The sequence below is a fragment of the Prunus avium genome, chromosome 6, assembly GCF_965620075.1.
Source record: "Prunus avium chromosome 6, drPruAviu1.hap1.1, whole genome shotgun sequence".
NCBI classification, from domain to species: Eukaryota; Viridiplantae; Streptophyta; class Magnoliopsida; order Rosales; family Rosaceae; genus Prunus; species Prunus avium.
This window is the reverse complement of record NC_142289.1, coordinates 14,396,026-14,416,512: the sequence shown is the minus strand read 5'-3', so window position 1 is coordinate 14,416,512 and position 20,487 is coordinate 14,396,026. Positions and strand designations below refer to the sequence as shown.

The following is a 20,487-nucleotide window of genomic DNA, read 5'->3' as shown; positions in this document are numbered from 1 at the left end:
TACAATAAAAGCTTTGAGCCTAGATCATGAGTGTGGAAGGGTGGACAAGCTTAGGTATACCACATCAAACTGGCTTTGTGATAGATATGCAAACAAGCTCAAGCAAAACTTAGAGTTTGATATGAAATTATTTCAAGAAGATGTGTTGGAAGATTACAAAATAAATGTCGCAAAATTCAAGTTTATAGGGCAAAGAAGTTGGCTAGAGATTTAATTGAAGGTACTTACAAAGAACAATAAGGTAGGTTGTGGGATTATGCAGAACTATTGAAGAATGCAAACAAGGGTAGTATAGTTGCAATTAAAACTTGGATTGTGAGGGATGAGATAGTGTTTCAGAGGATTGCAATTAAAACTCGGATTACAATTGAAACTCTATTTTTTACCTGAACCATTTCTTTCAATTTCTCTTGTAGTTCTTTCTTTTATGATTCCACAGATCTCAAATTTTCCTCCTTTACTCTACCTTCCTCCTCCATTGCTCTAAGTCTTCTAAGCAAACCAGGGACCACTTGTTTTCCTCTTGAACAAGTTTCATTATCCATCCACTTGAAAAAATGCATACCTCTTATGCTATTCTGCAAATAACCAATTTCAGACCTCGCCAAGCAATTGTAAATGGAAAAGAATAACTTTTGCAACCCAAATAATAACTTACCCAATTTTTATCACAAGCATCGAACCTTCTTCCCGGGTTCCAATTTGTCCACGAAGTCCAACGAATTATCTTTGTTCCACATGCGTAGTACCGACTCGTGCCACTTTAGAGCATTGAAATCTCCGACATCGCAGAACTAGGGTTCTAATTTGGGGGTTTTGGGAGAGCTTCTATCAAAAATTGGAGGGAATGTGTTTCAACATGTGGCTTGGTAGTCTTAGAGGAGGGTACTGACCTAAAAATACAGTTTTGTCCCTCAATTTCATTTAATAGTTCACAGACTTTGACGGTATGACCATCTTGATACCAAATGAAGAGTTGAAAGACCATTAAAATGAAAAATTTGGTTGGTGGTGCAAAATGATACTGGAGCAATAGTTGGGGGAACATTTAGATCGAAAACCCAATTACTAAAATGTCCTTGTTGTTGGGTTAAAGTAGATGGCAAATTTGGAATTTTTAAAATTGTGTGAGGATATAATGGGTTAGTTCTCTAGGAATTAGAATACCACCTCCCACCCAAGAATTAAATTCCTCCAAAATCAGGAATTTAATTCCTAATTTTGTGTAAGTCCAACACACACACACACACACACACACACACTCTCTCTCTCTCTCTCTCTCTCTCTCTCTGAGGTGCATATAGATGGGAAAGAGATGGCACAAAAATGAAGAAACATGGTAGATTTGAGGAGGAAAAAGAAAGAGGAGAAAACACGTACATTTTCGTTCCTTTTTCTTTCCTTTGTGTATATGTATTTTTGTTAGGAAAGTTTTTGTATTGATATTGTTATACCTACCAAGTTTGAGAGATCAACGAAGAAAGCGGAAGAAATAGCTAAATGAGGGAGATTGAGATGAATGACCAATTCAAATAATGTTTCAAGGACCAACAATATAAGCAGGTGAGCGTCTTTCTTCTCGTACTTCATGAGAATGACCGTGAGGTTGATCTTCTCGGGGGCCTAGTCTCGCATGAACTCTTCTATGAGGGCCCAAGTGGGATTGAACATCGGGTTGTGGGCCCAGCCTCTCGCGCACGTTGACCTTGGACTTAATCTCGATTAGAGACTGGATCTACTTTGAGCGAGGCTCGCGAAAAATGCTTGCGACATGCCGACGTGCTGAGCACGCTCTTGTCCTTCTCCATGTCTACTTGCCCCTGCTCGACCTCATGAGACCTCTCGAATTGCTTGCGGGTTTATTCGTCCATCCTTCTCTCTTCGCATTGTGTTCCAAGGCCAAAGTCTCGGACCAAGTCAATCTAGTTGAAGAGCTGTCGAACCAAGTTGTTTTAGTCTTCCATTCTTTGAATCAGCTGGTCAACTATAAGACTGAGGTCTGCTTGACTTTGTGGATCAGGAGGAGAGAATTGCGTGGAGCCCAATTGCACACGGGCTCGGGTTTCACTAGAGGTGTACATGGGAGCGTACGTTGAGTACGGAGGCAAAGGATGGAATGGTTGTACTTGCTCCAAGATAGGGCCGTGACTTGCGTCGACGATGACGCTGAGATGGTACACATTGAATCCTATCGTGAGGCCATTTGGATGATGACTGGATCCGACCGCCAGGCCTTGCAGCTGCAGGCTGGTTCCGGCCAAGGAACCGTGGGGTGGGACCACTATTTCAACCGTGGAGATGTGCAGCAACAAGGTGGCTCTGGTCACGAGACCATGAGATGGCGCGACTCCCTGGGCTGGTGCCTTGATGACTACGAGGCAGTGGGCTAGAATAGTGCTTGCGACCCAGGAGCCTTAAGGAGGAAGTATGGTGCTGGCAATGGAGCCACGAGGAGGTGCGGCACTCATAACCACGAGGAGGTGCAGAGCTCGTAGCCTCGAGGCCTTGCGGTGGAGCCACTGTCTTAGTGGTGGAGTCGTGAGACATATGGCTTGGTTGTTGCGTCAATTCAGCTGCACCAAAATGGATTCAGCTGCATCCTCAACTTGTGATACCCACAAGTGCACGAGCCGTTCGGTAGTATAGCATATGTAAGTGCGAGGTCGATTCCACAGGGATTGGTGATTGAATAATCCAATTCAGTTTTCCTACACAAAATAGAAAAACAAGAAAGAAAATAAATAAAACAAGAAAGAAAGAAAAGAAAATAACTCAAGCAGATAAGTTCCTAAGTTCAATTAGATTAACGGATTGATTCTAGCTAAAGTATGATTAAGCCATGGTGTTTGGTCCTAACCTTGTATTCCTAATTCCCTAATTTGATCATCTGTTGTCTAACCTAAACTAAGCATTAGGAATCCATTAAGCATAGAAGAACATTTTAAACAACCAAGTATGTATCTAATCCCTGTTGTCGAATGTCCATACATACTCTTCCTATTCATAGTTCAATTCGAATTAAAGCATGGTGTCTACTCTTAATTCAAACCAAGATAGCTAACATGCAAGCCTAAATGGTGATCAATCATTCAAACTAACATATTAACTTATAAGCATAATGAATAAGAACAAAAACCATAATTGAAACTTGGAAACTAATCAAACTTGAAACTAAAGAAAAGAATTTACATAACAATGAAAAGTAAAGTGAAACTAAGAAAAACTTAAGGAGAATTTCAGCACAAAGATTTCATTACAACAATTGAAAACTAGAAAGAGAAACTAAGAGAATTTGAGGGAGAGAAGGGAGGGGAGCTCTAGAGAAGTGTTTGAGAGCTCCCCCCCTTGGGGGTGTGTTTTGAAGCTTGAAGATTTCTCTATTTATAGGGCTAAGAGGGAGGAACATCATGATGAATTCCAACACCACCATTCCTCTTTTAATACAACCCATAACTCTCACTTCATCTTGTCTATGTTAGTATGGTTGGAATCAATTCCATCCCATACTTCTTTTGCTGCTCTTGAAGCTTTGTTCACATGGTTTTTCAAAGGTGTTCAATTGTGGCTGCCTTTTGCTGCCAACCCATGTGGTTTTCTTTTGGTTGCTGAAAAGAAATGATTCTTCTGAACCAGACTTGGTGTAGGAAGGCCTGAGGTTTCAATATGTATCCAATGGGGCTCAAATTTGGATATGTCATAATAGACACCCATTGGAACAACGTTTTATCAAGAATGTATTCTCATATGAGCAGTACAAGTGTACGTTTTGGGCCTTGCAAGTTGACTGCCGAAAATAGACTGGAATTGACAATGCATTGCAGTCAGCTTGTGGGCTTGTTTTGGGCTTGATCTTCCCTCCTAAAAAATCTGGAAAAATCTGGATCTTCAAACCCTTTGAATTATCTTTCCAAGAATATGCAGCCCAACTCAAGAAAAAATTGGAAAGACCTTCAAATGTCATTTTTGGCCCAGTAACGCAGATGCTGCCGAATTTGACCTTAAGCTGCCAAAACTTGCATAACTTCCTCTAGAAGACTCGAAATCATGAACTGTAAAATTCTCCAGAAACTAGAATTTCGCATCTTTCCAATGATATATGGCTCATCATATGGTTCTTCTTGAGCAAGTACAGTCCAATTCATGAAGTTGACTGATCTGCAGACACCGTTTCTAACTTGTCTCCAAAATGCATTTAATGAGTCTCAAGCTTATTACACTGAAACAAACACAAAATTTATTAAAAGCACAAGTTTAACTCAAAAACATAATCAAATCATAAGTTAGAAGGGTACAAAATGATATATAAATATGCACCGATCATTGGTCCCGTCACGGATTGAGTCATCGCGACGACCTTGCTTCTCGTGCATACGCTTCCGGCCATGGTTGTTCAGAAGGCTTCGGTTGAGTGACGAATAGGAGGAAATAGATTCCCTTGATTCAAGAGCACGCTTTGAGTATAACTCACGCTCTCAATGAAAGCACCAATTTGTTTGTGCAAATTTCTCACGGGTGAATATTCGCTTGTATATTCTTCACCCTTCTAGCTTCCTTCTCTCTCTACCTCGATCCCTGCAAAATAAATAAGAGGAAATAGACCACACTCGGGGGGCGTTCGCCAAAGGCCCTCCGATGCCTAAGTTAGTTGAATTGGATCTTTGAGAAAAGATACGACAATAGCTAAAAAGGATGGAGTTTTCTCTCACAATGAGAGCTGGGCGGCTGGAGTCGTGTGTGGTAGCACTTAGCCATGTAGGAGAGATGAGAGATGGAGTGGCGACAAGGAGAGAGAGAGAGAGAGAGAGAGAGAGAGAGAGAGAGAGAGAGAGAGAGAGAGAGAGAGAGAGAGAGAGAGAGAGAAAGGATTTTTGTAGGGTTTTAGAATTGAGAGAGGAATTTAGAATTATCTTGAATGTCTTGTGTGGCTATTTATAGCCTCCTTGTGTGCTAGGATTTTGGGGTAATTAGTTTCACCTAAGAAATATTCTTTTTCCACGTGTCGTCTTCTTATTGGCCGGTAAAATATATGCTCCCACAAGTTCCATGATTAAACCACTAAAGGGGATAAAGTCCAGAATACGATAGATGCCATTTTAAGAATATATGTTCCCATAATCATGTATTGGATCTCCCAGACTGGCGAATAGCGAGCATGAATTCCAAGTACTCACACAATTGACAAATCAAAGCCAACAAGCATAGAATATAAATTCACAATCCTTTATGTATTGAGATCTTATTACTCTTCGTGATTATGAGTCATTGCATCATTAATGACAAACTTTTATGTATGTAGTACTTTTGCATTCATTGAGAAATTATACATGGAGAAAAATTCCACTCATTAACCATTTCAAAATTAGTCTTTAGGGCTAGAAACTTTTGACAATTATTAAGGCACTTTCATATTTTTTAAGCTTATGTACTGTAGTGCCCCCTGAAATTTCGATCAAATCTCACTTTACCCCCCTAAAGTTAAAGTGGCCCATTTTCATCTATTGACTGAGGTTTGGTGACCCACTTTGCCCCTTGCCATCAACTCCATCCAAAACTCTGTTAAATCTGATGACGTGTCATGGGTGTTTTTGTAATTTCATACACATGAATCATTACACCAATTGAGTGGGTGACATGGCAAGTTGCGCCCACCTCCACATAGATAAACATATAATTAAATATTCTAATAATTAAAAATAACAAAATTAAAAAATATATATATATATTCTAATAATTAAAAACCCTACCCAACACCCAATCACTCCCCCAGCCGCCACAATCCTTGCCACCCACCAACCCCATCCCTCCATCATCATTTGATCTCTAATCTCTCTGCCAAGGAGAAGCAGAGCAAAAGCAAAACAAAATTATAGTGGAGATTAGTTCCCAAGACACCCAACCCCTATCTTTTTCCTCTCTCTCCATGTCTCTTTCTTTGTTTCTTTAAAAACCCCCAACCCAGGTCGATATTTGAATTTAAAATCAAATACCCACTGCGTTTCTCCCATCCCCACCACTACAAAAAGAGGTCATTACCGACCAACATTTTCCAAGGGCCCCGAAATTCCCTCGGTAAAAGTGTTTTTTCCGACCAAAAAATGTTGCCCGTTGGAAATATGTCACGGGCTTGAAATTTATTTCCGACAAAGTAAATACCCTCGGAAAAAGACTCTATTGTCGTCGAAAATGTAATTTATTTGGCGAGAAGACTTGGCGCCAACTTTATTAACGACCAAAAGTATGTTTGACGGAAATAGGATGATTATTTCCGAGGGGTTTCTCATTCTGTCAGAACTGTTTGACTATTTTTGAGGGGCTTCTTATTCCGTCGGAATTGCTTGACTATTTCCGAGGGATTCTCCTTTCGTCTGAATTGTTTGACTATTTTTGTGGAGAAATATGTCCTCTAGGAAAACGTTTGAATGTCAATTTCCCATTAGAATAAGTAAAAACAATTTGATTGATAATAATCAATCACACTCCAAAATATATAACTGAAAATAGCCAATCCAAAAAAAAAAAAAAAATTAGACAATCACAATTACATGACAACTCATCCCAAAGTTGTAAGTTGAATCACATCCCTTCTTCAATCAATTTCATTGTCATCAACATCATTTTGGATGGCATGCATGCTTTGACTTTGAGTCTCTGCTTCTTGGTATGAGTCATCAACATCACTAGTCATCTCATAAGCGTTTCTTGGATTTGTTTCCACTACAAAACTCCAAATTTTATTTTTAACCCCCTTCACATAAAAAACTTGGGTTGCTTGGCTTGCTAGTACGAATGATTCTTGAGTATTTAGCTTGCGTGTTGTATTAACAGTGATTATTCCATAACGATCTATCTTGTAACCTATTCCTTTTCGTGTTGTGTCATACCAATCACAATTGAACAATACAACTCTATTTCCTTCTGTGTAACGGAGCTCAACAATATCTACTAAGGTTCCATACCAAGGCACATCGTCAATCTGATTCTCCCCCTTAACCATAACTCCACTATTTTGTGTTTTTTTATTCTCGTCAGGATGCAATGTATGAAATCTAAAACCACGAATACAATAACCAGGATAATAAGTTACTCGCCTTTCAGGACCTCGAGCCAAAGAAAGCATTTGCTTACTAACTTTACCATCGTTGCATAATTCTGTGACCTGCATAGAAAGGAAAAAATATTTTTAAATAAACATCTATGATAGTCAATAGTTTTTCCAATACAATATTATCCATACCCTTTTAGAAATCCAGTTTGAAAATTGAAGCCTATGTGACTCCTCCACATTATCAACACTAGACTGGATTAAAATGTTCTTATGTTCTCTGCATACATAACAAATAATTATATTCCAATTAATACAGTGACATATTAGATCTAAATAAATAGTAACATATTAAATACACAAAGAATTATAGTGTTGAAGATTTCTTACTGGACAAATGGCAAAGCTTCATCACAATTTTGTAGGACATAATGAGTGGTAGCCCTATGAAGTTTGATGCTCATCTCTCTAAGTACACCTTTCCCAAAAGCTCGACCAGGTGTTGAGAAAATAGATAACGGAGATGTATCATATGACGGTTGACCTCCATCGTCGTTTCTATCTCTTTTATTAAACTTAGTTTCAACTCGATGCAAATAGCGAGAGCAAAATATTAAACACTCATCTCCCAAGACACCTTTGGCAATAGACCTTTCTGGATGAGCCTTATTACGAACATAAGTCTTTAGCTTATGCAAATACCTAATTACATCATAAATACCGAAATTAGAGAAACATACATCAGCAATTAAACAAACTGTGAATAAAATTAATATCTAAACATTGAGATTACCTTTCCACAGGATATATCCACCTAAATTGTACTGGACCGGCCACCTTTGCCTCCCATGCCAAGTGGCAAGTTAGGTGAATCATGATGTCAAAAAAGGCAGGAGGGAATATTTTTTCCAACTTGCATAGAGTTATGACAATTTGATTGTCAAGAAGATTCAAGTCATCTTCTCTTAAAACTTTAGCACACAATTCCTTGAAAAAGTACGATAATTCAATTAAAGGCTCACTTACATCTTTAGGTAATAAATCTCGCGCCACAAACGGAAGTAATCTCTCTAAGAACACATGACAATCATGAGTTTTCATACCATAAATATTACGTTCTGAAGCATTCACACATCGAGATAAATTTCCAGAGTACCCATCTGGAACTTTCAACTCCATTAACCATTGACATAAAGCTTTGTTATCATCATTTGACAATGTATAATCACATGGGATAAAATAGAGCTTGCCATTTTCTCCTTCTTCTGGATGATACCTCTGTCTTATACCCATTTCTTGAAGATCAAGATGGGCATTTAAAGAATCTTTTGTTTTACCATAAATGCTCATCATTGTGCCAATCACATTCTCAAATACATTTTTCACAATGTGCATGACATCTAAATTGTGACGCACCAAAAGTGTTTTCCAGTAAGGCAATTGGAAAAATATCGAATATTTTTTCCAATTATGATCTTTTCCAAACCCAAGTATTGTGTGCTTTTTCCCATCCTTCCCATGTGTTATTTCTCTTAATTCACTAAGTTCATTTATCACATCATCACCAGATGGTCTCTTGGGTGCAAGTCTTCTTTCCCTTGTATTATAAAATTGGCTTCGTTGATTACACCATACATGGTCAGACGGTTAAAATCGTCTATGACCCAGATAACATCTTTAGACCCATGAGATAACCGACGATGCGAAGTATCAGATGCACAATATGGGCATGCCAATTTGCCAGACGTACTCCAACCTGACATGTATGCATATGCTGAATAATCATTAATAGTCCAAAGAAGTGCAGCTCTCATCTGAAAATTCTGCTTTGCATATATATCATACGTTTCAACACCAATTTCCCACAATGTTCGCAACTCGTCTATCAACGGCCTCATATATACATTAATGTCATGACATGGACCCTTGGGTCCAGGAATAAGTAAAGTCATGAAAACATAAGGCTCCTTCATGCACATCCACGGAGGAAGATCATATGGGTATATGAGAACTGGCCAAATACTATAGTGCAAATTCATGTTCCTAAAAGGGTTAAATCCATATGTTGCCAAACCAAGTCTTACATTTCGAGGTTCCATACCAAATGACTCATGAATTTGATTAAACGATTTCCAAGCCTCAAAATCTGCCGGATGCCTCAACACTCCATCTTTTACACGATCCTTAAAATGCCACCTCATATCTACAGCTATCTTGGATGACATGAATAATCTTTGAAGTCTTGGTGTGAGTGGAAAATATCTAGGCACCTTCCATGGAACCCTTTTACCTTTCTTTTTGCTACCCTTTCCTTGTCTCTTCCATCTCGAAAGCTTACATGTAGGACATTGCGTTGCATTTGCATGCTCCTTATAAAAAATGATGCAATCATTATTGCATGCATCTATTTTATCATAATGAAGACCTAAATCTAAAATAATTTTCTTTGCACCGTTGGTGGTTATAGGTAACTTCTCACAAAAAGGAAATGCATTTTTCAACAATGTTAGCAACATACCAAATGCTTTATTGCTCATAGTACCGATACCCTTGATATGCATCAGGTTCACAACAAAAGACAAATTAGAATACGACTCACAACCAGCATACAATGGTTGTTCTGCCTCTTCTAACAATTTGTAAAACTTGTGTGCATCTCCATTTGGATATTGTGGACAGCCTTCTTCTATTAAACCATGCATATCATCATCTTGTTCCATACTGGCCACATCATGTCCATCATTGTCACTATCACTTTCATCACTTTCATCACTATCCTCATCCTGACCCTCGCCGTGCAAATACCATGTAGTATAAGTCAGTTTAATTCCATTATAAAGAAGATGCTTGTGTACCTCATACCTCAGATGTTTATATCTATTACTGCATTTAGAGCAAGGACAAAAGATCTTAGAATCATCCGGCTTAACATGGTTGTATGCATAATTAAGAAAACTTTCAACTCCTGCAAAATAATCTTCTGAAGACCTCCCAGATTGCATCCAAGATTTATCAACAGGCATTTCTCTACATAAATAAGTTCCAATTAATATTAATAGAACAAATGACCAAAAATTCAGATATTAAAACTATATCAAAGACATCAAAATGAAAGCCACATTTATTATTGTATCACTGTACTAGGGAACTGGCATGTAAAAAAACACGGAGGCATGTAATTCTCTAAAACATCACCCAAAAGTCTTAGCAGCAGAGAGGGAGCATAAAGGCCTTTATGTGCCCACAAGTCTTACCGTATACCAAATTCTTACTTAGTCACAGAAGTGCCAAAATAGAATAGTTCTGCTGTAAATTGAAGAAGAAGCCACAGGAATGCTCTGCCCTGCAAGTCAAAAAGGAAGAAGAAAATAAGCCTAAACCCAATTATCACCAAAGCCTAGAAACCAATCAATTCAATACCAATGTAAACTGTTAGGGTAAGCTAAAACTAATATGGGTAATTTTTGGGGGTTCCCAGGCCAAATATCAAAGCTAGAGCCATGTAAGGGTCATAGTAACAGAGTCATTTTATCAAACAGCTGGTGGGTGAGCTTTTTACATGGATTAGATTGGAAGAAACAATATTACATACTAAAGTCATTGAACCATCAAATACTGGACATATATGCTTTTATATTAGAAAAGTAGATTGAATTCAAACTTTTACACACACCTGGAAGATCAAAGACTAAGCCACAGAACCATCGAAGACTTCAAATGCAAAATGCTCATAATTCGTATAGCTTCTAAAGCCTCTGTAATGAAAGTTATAGTTTTGCTCATTGAAGACTTTTACACCACAGGCCTACCATAATGAAAGTTATAGTTTTGCAAAAGTCTCTAACAAAACAAGCTCGAGCTAAAACTGAAAGTGGTAGAATTATAAGGGCCATTCATTTGTCTTTTGCAATGATGTGAAGACATCATCATTTGTCTTAAATGAAAGGTGGGAGGCAACAATCAATTTATTTATGTTCGAAGGTGAAAGGTGGGAGGGGAGGGAAGTGGGAGGCAACAATCAATTTATTTATGTTCGAAGGTGAAAGGCACATTTTCAAGCCACTTTCTCAAAGTGGACCAGCTCTCTAAGAATCCAACTGGCTAATAGTAATTAATAATCCCTGTTTTAAAAGTACTTAACACATATTGACTCACTGCCTTTTTGGACCTTCAATCCAAGTTTTCCAGATACTAGATAAAAAAATTTCGGGCCAAGTCCTTAACTTTTCATTATTATAGTTATATGAAAAGAAAGGGTAAAAACGTACAAAAAGTAAAAAAAAAATAAAAAAAACAACAACACTTTTTTCTTCTTCTTCTTCTTCTTCCTCATCATCTTTATCGTCATCATCTGGCCACACTTCAAATTTGCATGATAGGAGCCTTTAGTTTTGCACTCTGAATCTCCTCTCCCGGGTTTTCACGCACAGCTTCTTGGGGCTCATCACTTGAGCTTCCAAAAATCACTATCTTAGCTTCAGCAAAACTAGAGTTGTGATCTCCGCGTTTGCGTTTACTCGGTCGCTCCGAGGGCTCCTGTCGTTTTGGCATCTCTTTAGAATAAAAAGTTATCATCTGTGATAACTTTTCATTTTCTGCCCGCAAAATCTCAAGATGGTGTCGATGCTTCTCTTCCCTCTCTATCTTATCCTTTTTCAGTCTTCTGTTGTCACGCTGATATTCATCAACCAATTTTTGCTCTGCCGTCAATTGAGCTTTTAGGAATTGCACCTCATGAGTTTGTGCAATGAGGCGATGCCCCACACTTGCGATACATGCCGCACTCTGCACGCCCATTGCCACAACATCGCTCACTATGCGGTTGTCATCCCTCATTCCCAGTATGCGCAGATCCCTGGGAGTCACCAAACTCCTCACAACTCCAATGGCAACATCGTTGTCAAGGAGTAACGAGTCGTTGACGGTCACGGGTCCTCGTGAGGACGCAAAATAGGGCGCCCAGACCGGTTCAAGTGGTTGCACCCTTGTCTGTATTGGCGGAGCTAAACTAAGATCCAGAGAAGGTTTGTCTCTCATTAATTGCGTCCTCTCTCTTTTCTTCTTTGTTTTCTCTCTTCTACGTGGATTTTCCACTCCTTCCAATTTATAGACGTGGTTTTAGAGAAACCGTAGCAATTACAGCTTCAACCATCTTCAACTTTGTCGCGACTTTCTATGGCGTCTGTAATTTAAATTGGCGCGCCTTTATGTCTTGTCTTGTCTCTCTCATTAATTGCGTTCGTTCACAAAGGTTTGTTGCGACAAAATTGAAAGTGCGGGAAATCAAAAAGAGAGAAAACAAGGAAGAAAAGAAAGCAAAGAGAAAAAAAAAATCAAAATCTTTAATGTCTCTGGATATTTTCTTTATGCTTTTCTTTTTGTTTTCTCTCCTTTCTCTTTCTTCCTGTTCCTCTCTCTTTTCTTCTTTGTTTTCTCTCTTCTGCGTGGATTTTCACTCCTTCCAATTTATAGATGTGGTTTTAGAGAAACCCTAGCAATTACAGCTTCAACCCTCTTCAACTTTGTCATGACTTTCTATGGCGTCTGTTTGTACCATATCTGACCCTCCACTCGTACAACGACACGTGGATCTCATAAACTCGCCCAAGTACCCAAGGCTCGGACAATCGGCATCGGCCACCGATGGCATTGTCTCAAAGCTGCGAACAGCCATTACGAGCCCAACTCGTCTACAATCGCCATCCCTTACCGATTGTAGAGAATCAACCTCGAAGTACCTGCCCAAGATATCTAAAGACTCGTGTCGACCTCAGAAGGCCCTCCCACGAGTCCCACATCGAAAATGAGCACTAAGAGCATACTAAATGCCCTCTATAAATAGGCCCCTTCCACTACAATACAGGGGTAAGACTTTTCAGCTTGACTTTTATACTTCTATCTGGTCAACAGCAAGAGCTCTTAAAACAACAAACTTACTTCGGCATCGGAGGGTCTTAGGCTGGTTCCACACCGGTTTCATAGACCTTACGAGTCTCGAATTCTTTCTATTCAGGATCAGCATCCCAGGACAGGAAGAACCGGCATCCAATATTCAATCGATCCCTCGATCGTCCATCTCGTTTGTAAGTTGCACTCATCTCTATCTGTTCAGATTTAGCGCCAACAGATTGGCGCCGTCTGTGGGAATCGCTTATCGATCAACCCATATCTCAAACAAAAGAACTCTGAGACCAAAAAATGAATCCATCTTCGGCCCTCCCTACCGATGGCCCCATCCTCGGCCTCGGTGGCGAGCCAAGTCCAGCTCCCTTGCTTCAGACACCTGCTCGACCGACCACCCTGGAGGCTCGCATGGAGACCCTACAGCAGGATATGGCAAGAATGCAGGAGCACAACAATGTTCTCGCCTCTAAACTGGATGACACCCAGAGGCAGCTGCATCAACAACAAACACTCTCCGCCCAGTTGCAGAACGATCGGGAACCAACCACACAGCTTCGGCAGGAGAAATCGTTTAAAAGCGTACGAAAGCCCACTTTCCAGGATAGAGGGAAGCAGCAGGCCGCGAACGGACCGACTGTCTCCCGAAGACTGTTCGTGCCCACTCCAAAGGAGCGCCATCCCGAATATCGCGTTTATTCTGATTGCCGCGAGAGGATCAACGATCGACGGAGGGAACGGCAGTCCTCACCCATCCAGGTCCGGGCGAAGCTCGATGATCCACGCCTGGAAGTACTTGGACCAAAATCCCCCCTACGCCATAGGTACAGCGCGATCGGCCTGGAAGAGACGGACGAATCAGATTATGTTCCAACATCTCCAGGAACCACAATCTCATCAGCAGGGCCCTCTGCACAACGCCACAGCCACCGGTCGAACCAGGACAACGATCGGCGAAAAGGAAATTACGAGAGAAGCCCCAGCCGAACTGCAGACCAAGGAAGGCGAGGTCACAATGCTGACCAACGCACAGGGAACCGAGCGGTCGAGCCCTTTGGTGACGATCTTCCACCTACCGATCCGACTATTCGTCTCCTCCTACAGAAGATGAATCGCATTGAGAAGGAACAAGACCAGGCTCGGACACCGACATGGGGAACGGTACAGCCAGGGCCGTTCACCAATCGAATCCGGACATTCAGACACGAGAAGGAGGTCCAAGCACTCCGCATATCGTTCTATTCGGGGGTGGAAGATCCCGTTACCCATATTCATACCTTCCAATCAGCTTTGGGTTGCAAAGGACTGACGGACGAAGGCCAATGTTTGCTATTCCCCTCCACCCTGACCGGAGCCGCTCTGAATTGGTTCTATCGGATGGAGCTAGATACGGTTGACAATTTTAATCAGTTGAAGCAAACCTTCCTCAACCATTTTATGATTCAAACCGATCGCCTGTATTCCGCCGATGACCTTTATACCGTTCGGCAGCAGGACGATGAGCCGTTGAGGGAATATACGGCTCAGTTCAGCCATGAGTACTCCAGATGTCCGGAAACTGACGACAAGGCGGCCTTCGGTGCCTTCAAAAGCGGCCTTCGATCGTCTCAGTTTCGTTATTTGGTCCACAGCAGCAACTGGACCACCTACTCCGAATTAATGAAACAGGTGGCTATCCACGCCAAGGCCGAGCACTTCAACTCCAAGGGATCGGCTTCGACCCCAATAAACAAAACGGCGTCGACCGATCAGCCTCCAACGCAAAACTACGACCGATTCCCGGTCGATCGATCGGCAAACCAGGCCCCCTACCGAACGGCACCCCCTGTCCCTGCTTTTTCCACTCAGCGAAATAAGCGGAAGGACAACTTCCGGGATCGGCAGGACAACAACAAGAAGGGCAACCACAAGGGGAATCGGCCAGACGAAATCTTCACTTTGCTCAACACTACCTATGAGCATGTTCTCCTGACCGAAGGGGATATGATATCAAAGCCGAACAATCGGAAACTCCCTCGCCAGAGCGAAAAAGACACCGGTGTCTTCTGTCGGTACCACCAGTACAACGGCCACGATACGGAATCATGCATCGCGCTTCGCAAAATTGTTGAACGCCTCATCAATGACGGAAAGCTGGATCAGTATTTAAACACCAAGCCAGCAACGGATAAATCATTGACTCGGCAGATCAATATGATCAGTGGAGGAGCACCCATTGCCGAAGCCAGCAACCGATCCGTCAAAAACTACGTTCGTGCCGTTCGGCATCCACAGATCCTCAGCGTAGCGGGAGGACGCAATGACAAAATTCAACGAAACGGTTGGGAACCTATCACCTTTTCTGAGGAAGAGGAGCAAGGAATCATCTTCCCCCACTCCGATCCCATGATCATACGGGCCGATATCTCAGATTTCGATGTAGGCCGAATCCTCATAGACACCGGCAGTTCAGTCAATGTGCTATTCGCCGACGCTTTCAACGCCCTCGGCGTGGACCCTCGGCATCTGAACAAGGATATCACCCCTCTCCTGAGCTTTTCTGGCGACGCGGTTGAACCGATCGGCAGTGTCCAGCTCCCATTCTCCGTCGGTACCATCCCAGACGAACGGTCCTCTACACTCATTTTCTAGTGGTCGATTGCCCAACGGCATACAACGCTATCATCGACAGAACGGCGCTCACGAAAATGAAGGCCATGCTGTCACCACACATGCTCCTCCTCAAGTTCCCCACACACGCTGGCGTCGGCCAAGTGCGAGGGGACCAATTGAGCGCACGGACGTGTTACGTTTCGGCAACCAAGGAATCGGCAAGGGCTGCGCTTCGCGAAACATACTCGGTCGCCACCAGCTTGGGCATACCGAACGGCAGGGGAACGGACAAACCAGATGACCCCCGAGATGAGGCCGTAACCCCACAAGCGCAACCCGCCGAAGATTTAGAATCAGTCACCCTCTTCGAAGCACAACCGGACAGACAGGTTCGAATCGGTACCACCTTGAGTTCGGCACTGAGGGCCGATTTTATCACCTTCCTGCGCACCAATGCAGAAGTCTTTGCCTGGTCATACGACGATATGCCCGGTATCGCCCCGAGCGTCATCAGTCACAAGCTCAGCATCTGCCCCACTTTCAAACCCATCAGGCAGAAACGGCGGGCCTACGATGCCGAACCGTATGAAGTAATGAGGCTCGAAGTAGACAAACTGAGGACCATTGGCTTCATCCAGGAAGTAACCTACCCAATTTGGCTGGTAAATTCGGTTTTAGTCAAAAAATCAAACGGCGCCTGGAGAATGTGTCAAGACTATACCGATTTAAACAAGGCTTGCCCAAAGGACAGCTTTCCTCTGCCACGGATTGATCAGATGGTAGATGCCACGGCAGGCCATGAACTTCTCAGCTTCATGGATGCATACTCAGGCTACAACCAGATATTCATGAGCCCAGCCGATCGCGAACACACGGCATTCATCACCGACAAGGGACTTTACTGCTACAAAGTCATGCCGTTCGGCTTAAAGAACGCTGGGGCAACATACCAACGATTGGTCAACAAAATTTTTTCCGACCTCATTGGCACCTCGATGGAAGTTTATGTGGACGATATGCTGGTCAAAAGCAGAACGGCCGATTCTCATCTCCACAACCTCTCGCTAATGTTCGGCGTCTTGAAAAAGTACAACATGCGCCTCAACCCGAGCAAGTGTGCCTTCGGCGTTTCCTCGGGCAAATTTCTCGGCTTCATGATCAGCCAACGAGGAATCGAGGCCAACCCTGAAAAAATCAAGGCATTACTCGACATGCAGATACCGAAGACACAGAAGGATATTCAGAGTCTGACTGGGCGTGTCGCCGCTCTGGCCCGGTTCATATCCAAGGCTACCGATCGGTGCGCTCCATTCTTCAAAGCCCTCAAAGGAAGCAAGCGACAGATTGTCTGGACTGCCGAATGCGATCGCGCCTTCCAAGATCTTAAGGCCTACATGAGCAGAGCACCCCTATTATCCACTCCTCTTCCCGGCGAAGAACTCATCCTCTACCTCTCGGTTTCGGCAACGGCACTTAGCTCTGTGCTCATTCGCAAGCTGAACGGCATAGAACTCCCCATTTTCTATACTAGCCATGCCTTGCAAGACGCTGAGATTCGGTACCCCGAGCTAGAAAAACTCGCCTACGCTCTCGTCCTTTCAGCACGCAAGCTTCGGCCATACTTTCAGGCTCACAGCGTTACCGTCCTTACCAATCAGCCTTTGCGTCAAATACTCTAGAGACCGGAGACGTCAGGTCGGCTCGTAAAATGGGCCATCGAGCTCGGCGAATTCGACATCCATTACCACCCTCGTCCTGCCGAGAAAGGACAGGCTGTAGCCGATTTCATCTCTGAGTTGACCACGTCCGAAGGGCCAGATCCGAAGGATGCCGCCTCCGATTCATCTTCGACGGTACCAGTCACCCACCCGGCCGAAGGAATCTTTAATCCCTCGATTCCCCTTTGGACTCTCTACGTGGACGGTTCGTCCAACCGATAGGGCAGCGGAGCTGGCTTGGTACTCAAGGCCCCTAACCAGACAACCATCGAATATGCCATCCGATTCCAATTCCGGACTTCCAACAATGAAGCCGAATATGAAGCTCTGTTGGCAGGCCTTCGGCTCGCTAAAGAAATGGGCGCTCAGCAACTCAGGATCTGTAGCGACTCACAACTTCTTGTCAACCAGATACTGACTGAATTTGAAGCCAAGGATGCTTCGATGGTTGCCTACTTGACGCACGCTCGCCGATTGCTCCACCACTTCACCGCGTACCAAGTTCAACAGATCCCCAGATCCGAGAACAGCCACGCCGATTGTTGTGTGGATTTCGCTGCACCAAAATGGATTAAGCTGCATCCTCAACTTGTGATACTCGCAAGTGCACGAACCGTTGGTAGTTTAGCGTATGTAAGTGCGAGGTCGATTCCACAGGGATTGGTGATTGAATGATCCAATTTAGTTTCCCTACACAAAACAGAAATGAAAAAGAAAGGAAATAAATAAAACAAGGAAGAAAGAAATAACTAACTCAAGCAGATAAGTTCCCAAGTGCAATTAGATTAATGGATTGATTCTAGCTAAAGTATGATTAAGCCATGGTGTGTGGTCATAACCTTGTGTTCCTAATTCCCTAATTTGATCATTTGTTGTCTAACCTAAAATTAAGCATTAGGAACCCATTAAGCATAGAAGAACAATTTAAACAACCAAGCATGTATCTAATCCCTGTTGTCGAATGTCCATACATACTCTTCCTATTCATAGTTCAATTCGAATTAAAGCATGGTGTCTACTCTTAATTCAAACCAAGATAGCTAACATGCAAGCCTAAATGGTGATCAATCATTCAAACTAGCATATTAACTTATAAGCATAATGAATAAGAACAAAAACCATAATTGAAACTTGGAAACTAATCAAACTTGAAACTAAAGAAAAGAATTTACATAACAATGAAAATTAAGTAGAACTTGGAAAAACTTAAGGAGAATTTCAGCACAAAGATCTCATTATAACAATTGAAAACTAGAAAGAGAAACTAAGAGAATTTGAGGGAGAGAAGGGAAGGGAGCTCTAGAGAAGTGTTTGAGAGCTCCCCCCCTTGGGGTGTGTTTACAAGCTTGGGAAACCTCACTATATATAGGCCTAAGGAAGCTGAAAATCTGAATTAAGTATGGCTAATGCATACAACACTTGTTTTATAAAATCTGAAATGGTTGATGCACTTCACTAATGCATACAACACTTGCATTATAAAATCTGAAATGGTTGATGCACTTCACTAATAAATCCCACCAGCAGCCCTAGCTCATCTTCTTGTCACCATGACCAAGCTTCCAACCAGAAATAATAGCTCATCCTGAGGTCAGCATGACCAGCAACTTCAAGGGCTTATGAATTGGGCTTCCCTTAAGCAAATTAAGACTTTAAGCACTCAAACTTGAAGTTCAGAATGTCTTCTTTCCAGCCATATATCATTTGGGCCAATCCAAGGTTGGAGGAGGAAGTTAAGGCCAAAACAAATTGCTAACTCATTTTGCGCGCTGATAAAATCCATCCTGAGCATGGCTCTGTGTTTGCTAGGTAACAGACTCCACAATTATCCAATGGGGCTGAATTTCGAATATGTTATAGTATACACCCATTGGAACAACTTTCATGAAGAATGTGGCCTCATCCGAGCTATGTAGGTTGCTGAAACAAAGCTTGCAATATGACCTACGAAACTGGGCTGGCAGGGGACTGTAGCCAAAATTGAGTTTGTCTTTAAGCTCTTCATCCATTCATCCAAATTAGGCCCTAACATGCATGGATTGCATCATTTACTATCCAAAGCCCTCATTATTACCTAAAGCTCAATGAACTGAAAGATAAACACAAAAAGGATTAAAAGCACAAGTTTAACTCAAAAACATAACCAAATCATAAGCTAGAAGGGTACAAACTGATATACAATTATGAACCGATCAAATACCCCCAAACCTAGATTTTGCTAGTCCTCGAGCAAAACAACACAAAACAAAGTTAAAAACAAAACAAGAAGTTAACTAGACCACTTTCGTAGGTAACTCGATTGCATTGAGCGAATGCAACAAGCCTTTAAACCTCTAGGCATCCCTAGTAGGAGGAGTTGTGTCTCCTGAGGGTTTAACAGTTACGATACCCACAAACGTTTTTCTAACTCTACAAAACAAAATGGTTAGAAAACTTATTAGATTTGTTAGTTCTTAAGCAAAACCAAAACCAAAAACAAACATAAAAATAAAAACAAAACACAAAACACAAAAAACACAAAAAAACAAAATCAAAATAAAAACTCAAAACAATCTTTCCGAACATTTTGTGAAGAGAAATGACTCATACACATGACTTAAACGTTTTGACAATAAAAGCTCAATTTTAGACATTATTCACAAAGCGGCAAAGTTCAAAACATAATATGCTCAAAGTGTAGTAGTGTAATAGCCAAATGCAACAAATTCCCCAATCTTAGTTTCCACACAATTTCAAAAATCATACCAAGCACAAATGCAACTTCAAATCTCACCAAAGTTGTCCTCTCACAAATGAATCACTCGGAAGAGGGCTACAATGCAATACTCAGTTATAAACATGAGGTTAGAGTTAAACCATAAGGACTTAACTCGAAATAAAAAGATGAAGGACTTGCATTAATATGATCTCAAGAAGGATGCCAAACACTTAAAAGTAGAAAAATGAATGCAATTCAACCACATGACATTTAAGATCAATTTAGGTCTTTAGCATAGGTTGTAATGGGGCCAAGGGTGTAAGGTGAGTAAGAAATGAAGGGTATGGATAAAACAAAGTCCAAGAAACTCGAAATATAAGAGCATAAAACAATTGTTTACAAGACTTCGAATAATCACGATTAGATTTTTTTTTCTTTTACAAGATCAAAACTCCTTATACCTTCATTTACATTGATTCAAACTCCTTTCCAAACACCAAATTATTTTGAAGGCCCAAAAATGAATTTTCAAACAA

At 41.7% G+C, this 20,487-nt stretch overlaps 1 protein-coding gene across 1 annotated transcript; it reads right to left on the bottom strand.

Moving 5' to 3' along the window:
* Positions 1-8,595: 8,595 nt before the first annotated feature.
* LOC148293744 (uncharacterized) lies at positions 8,596-10,065 on the bottom strand. Its single transcript, XM_088254589.1, has one exon. It carries the CDS (start codon positions 10,063-10,065, stop codon positions 8,596-8,598), a length of 1,470 nt encoding a protein of 489 aa, XP_088110715.1.
* Between the last annotated feature and the right edge of the window lie 10,422 nt (positions 10,066-20,487).

What these genes read in the sequence shown, in the direction of transcription:
- LOC148293744 (XM_088254589.1), bottom strand. Translation starts at nt 10,065, where the DNA reads ATGCCTGTTGATAAATCTTGGATGCAATCTGGGAGGTCTTCAGAAGAT.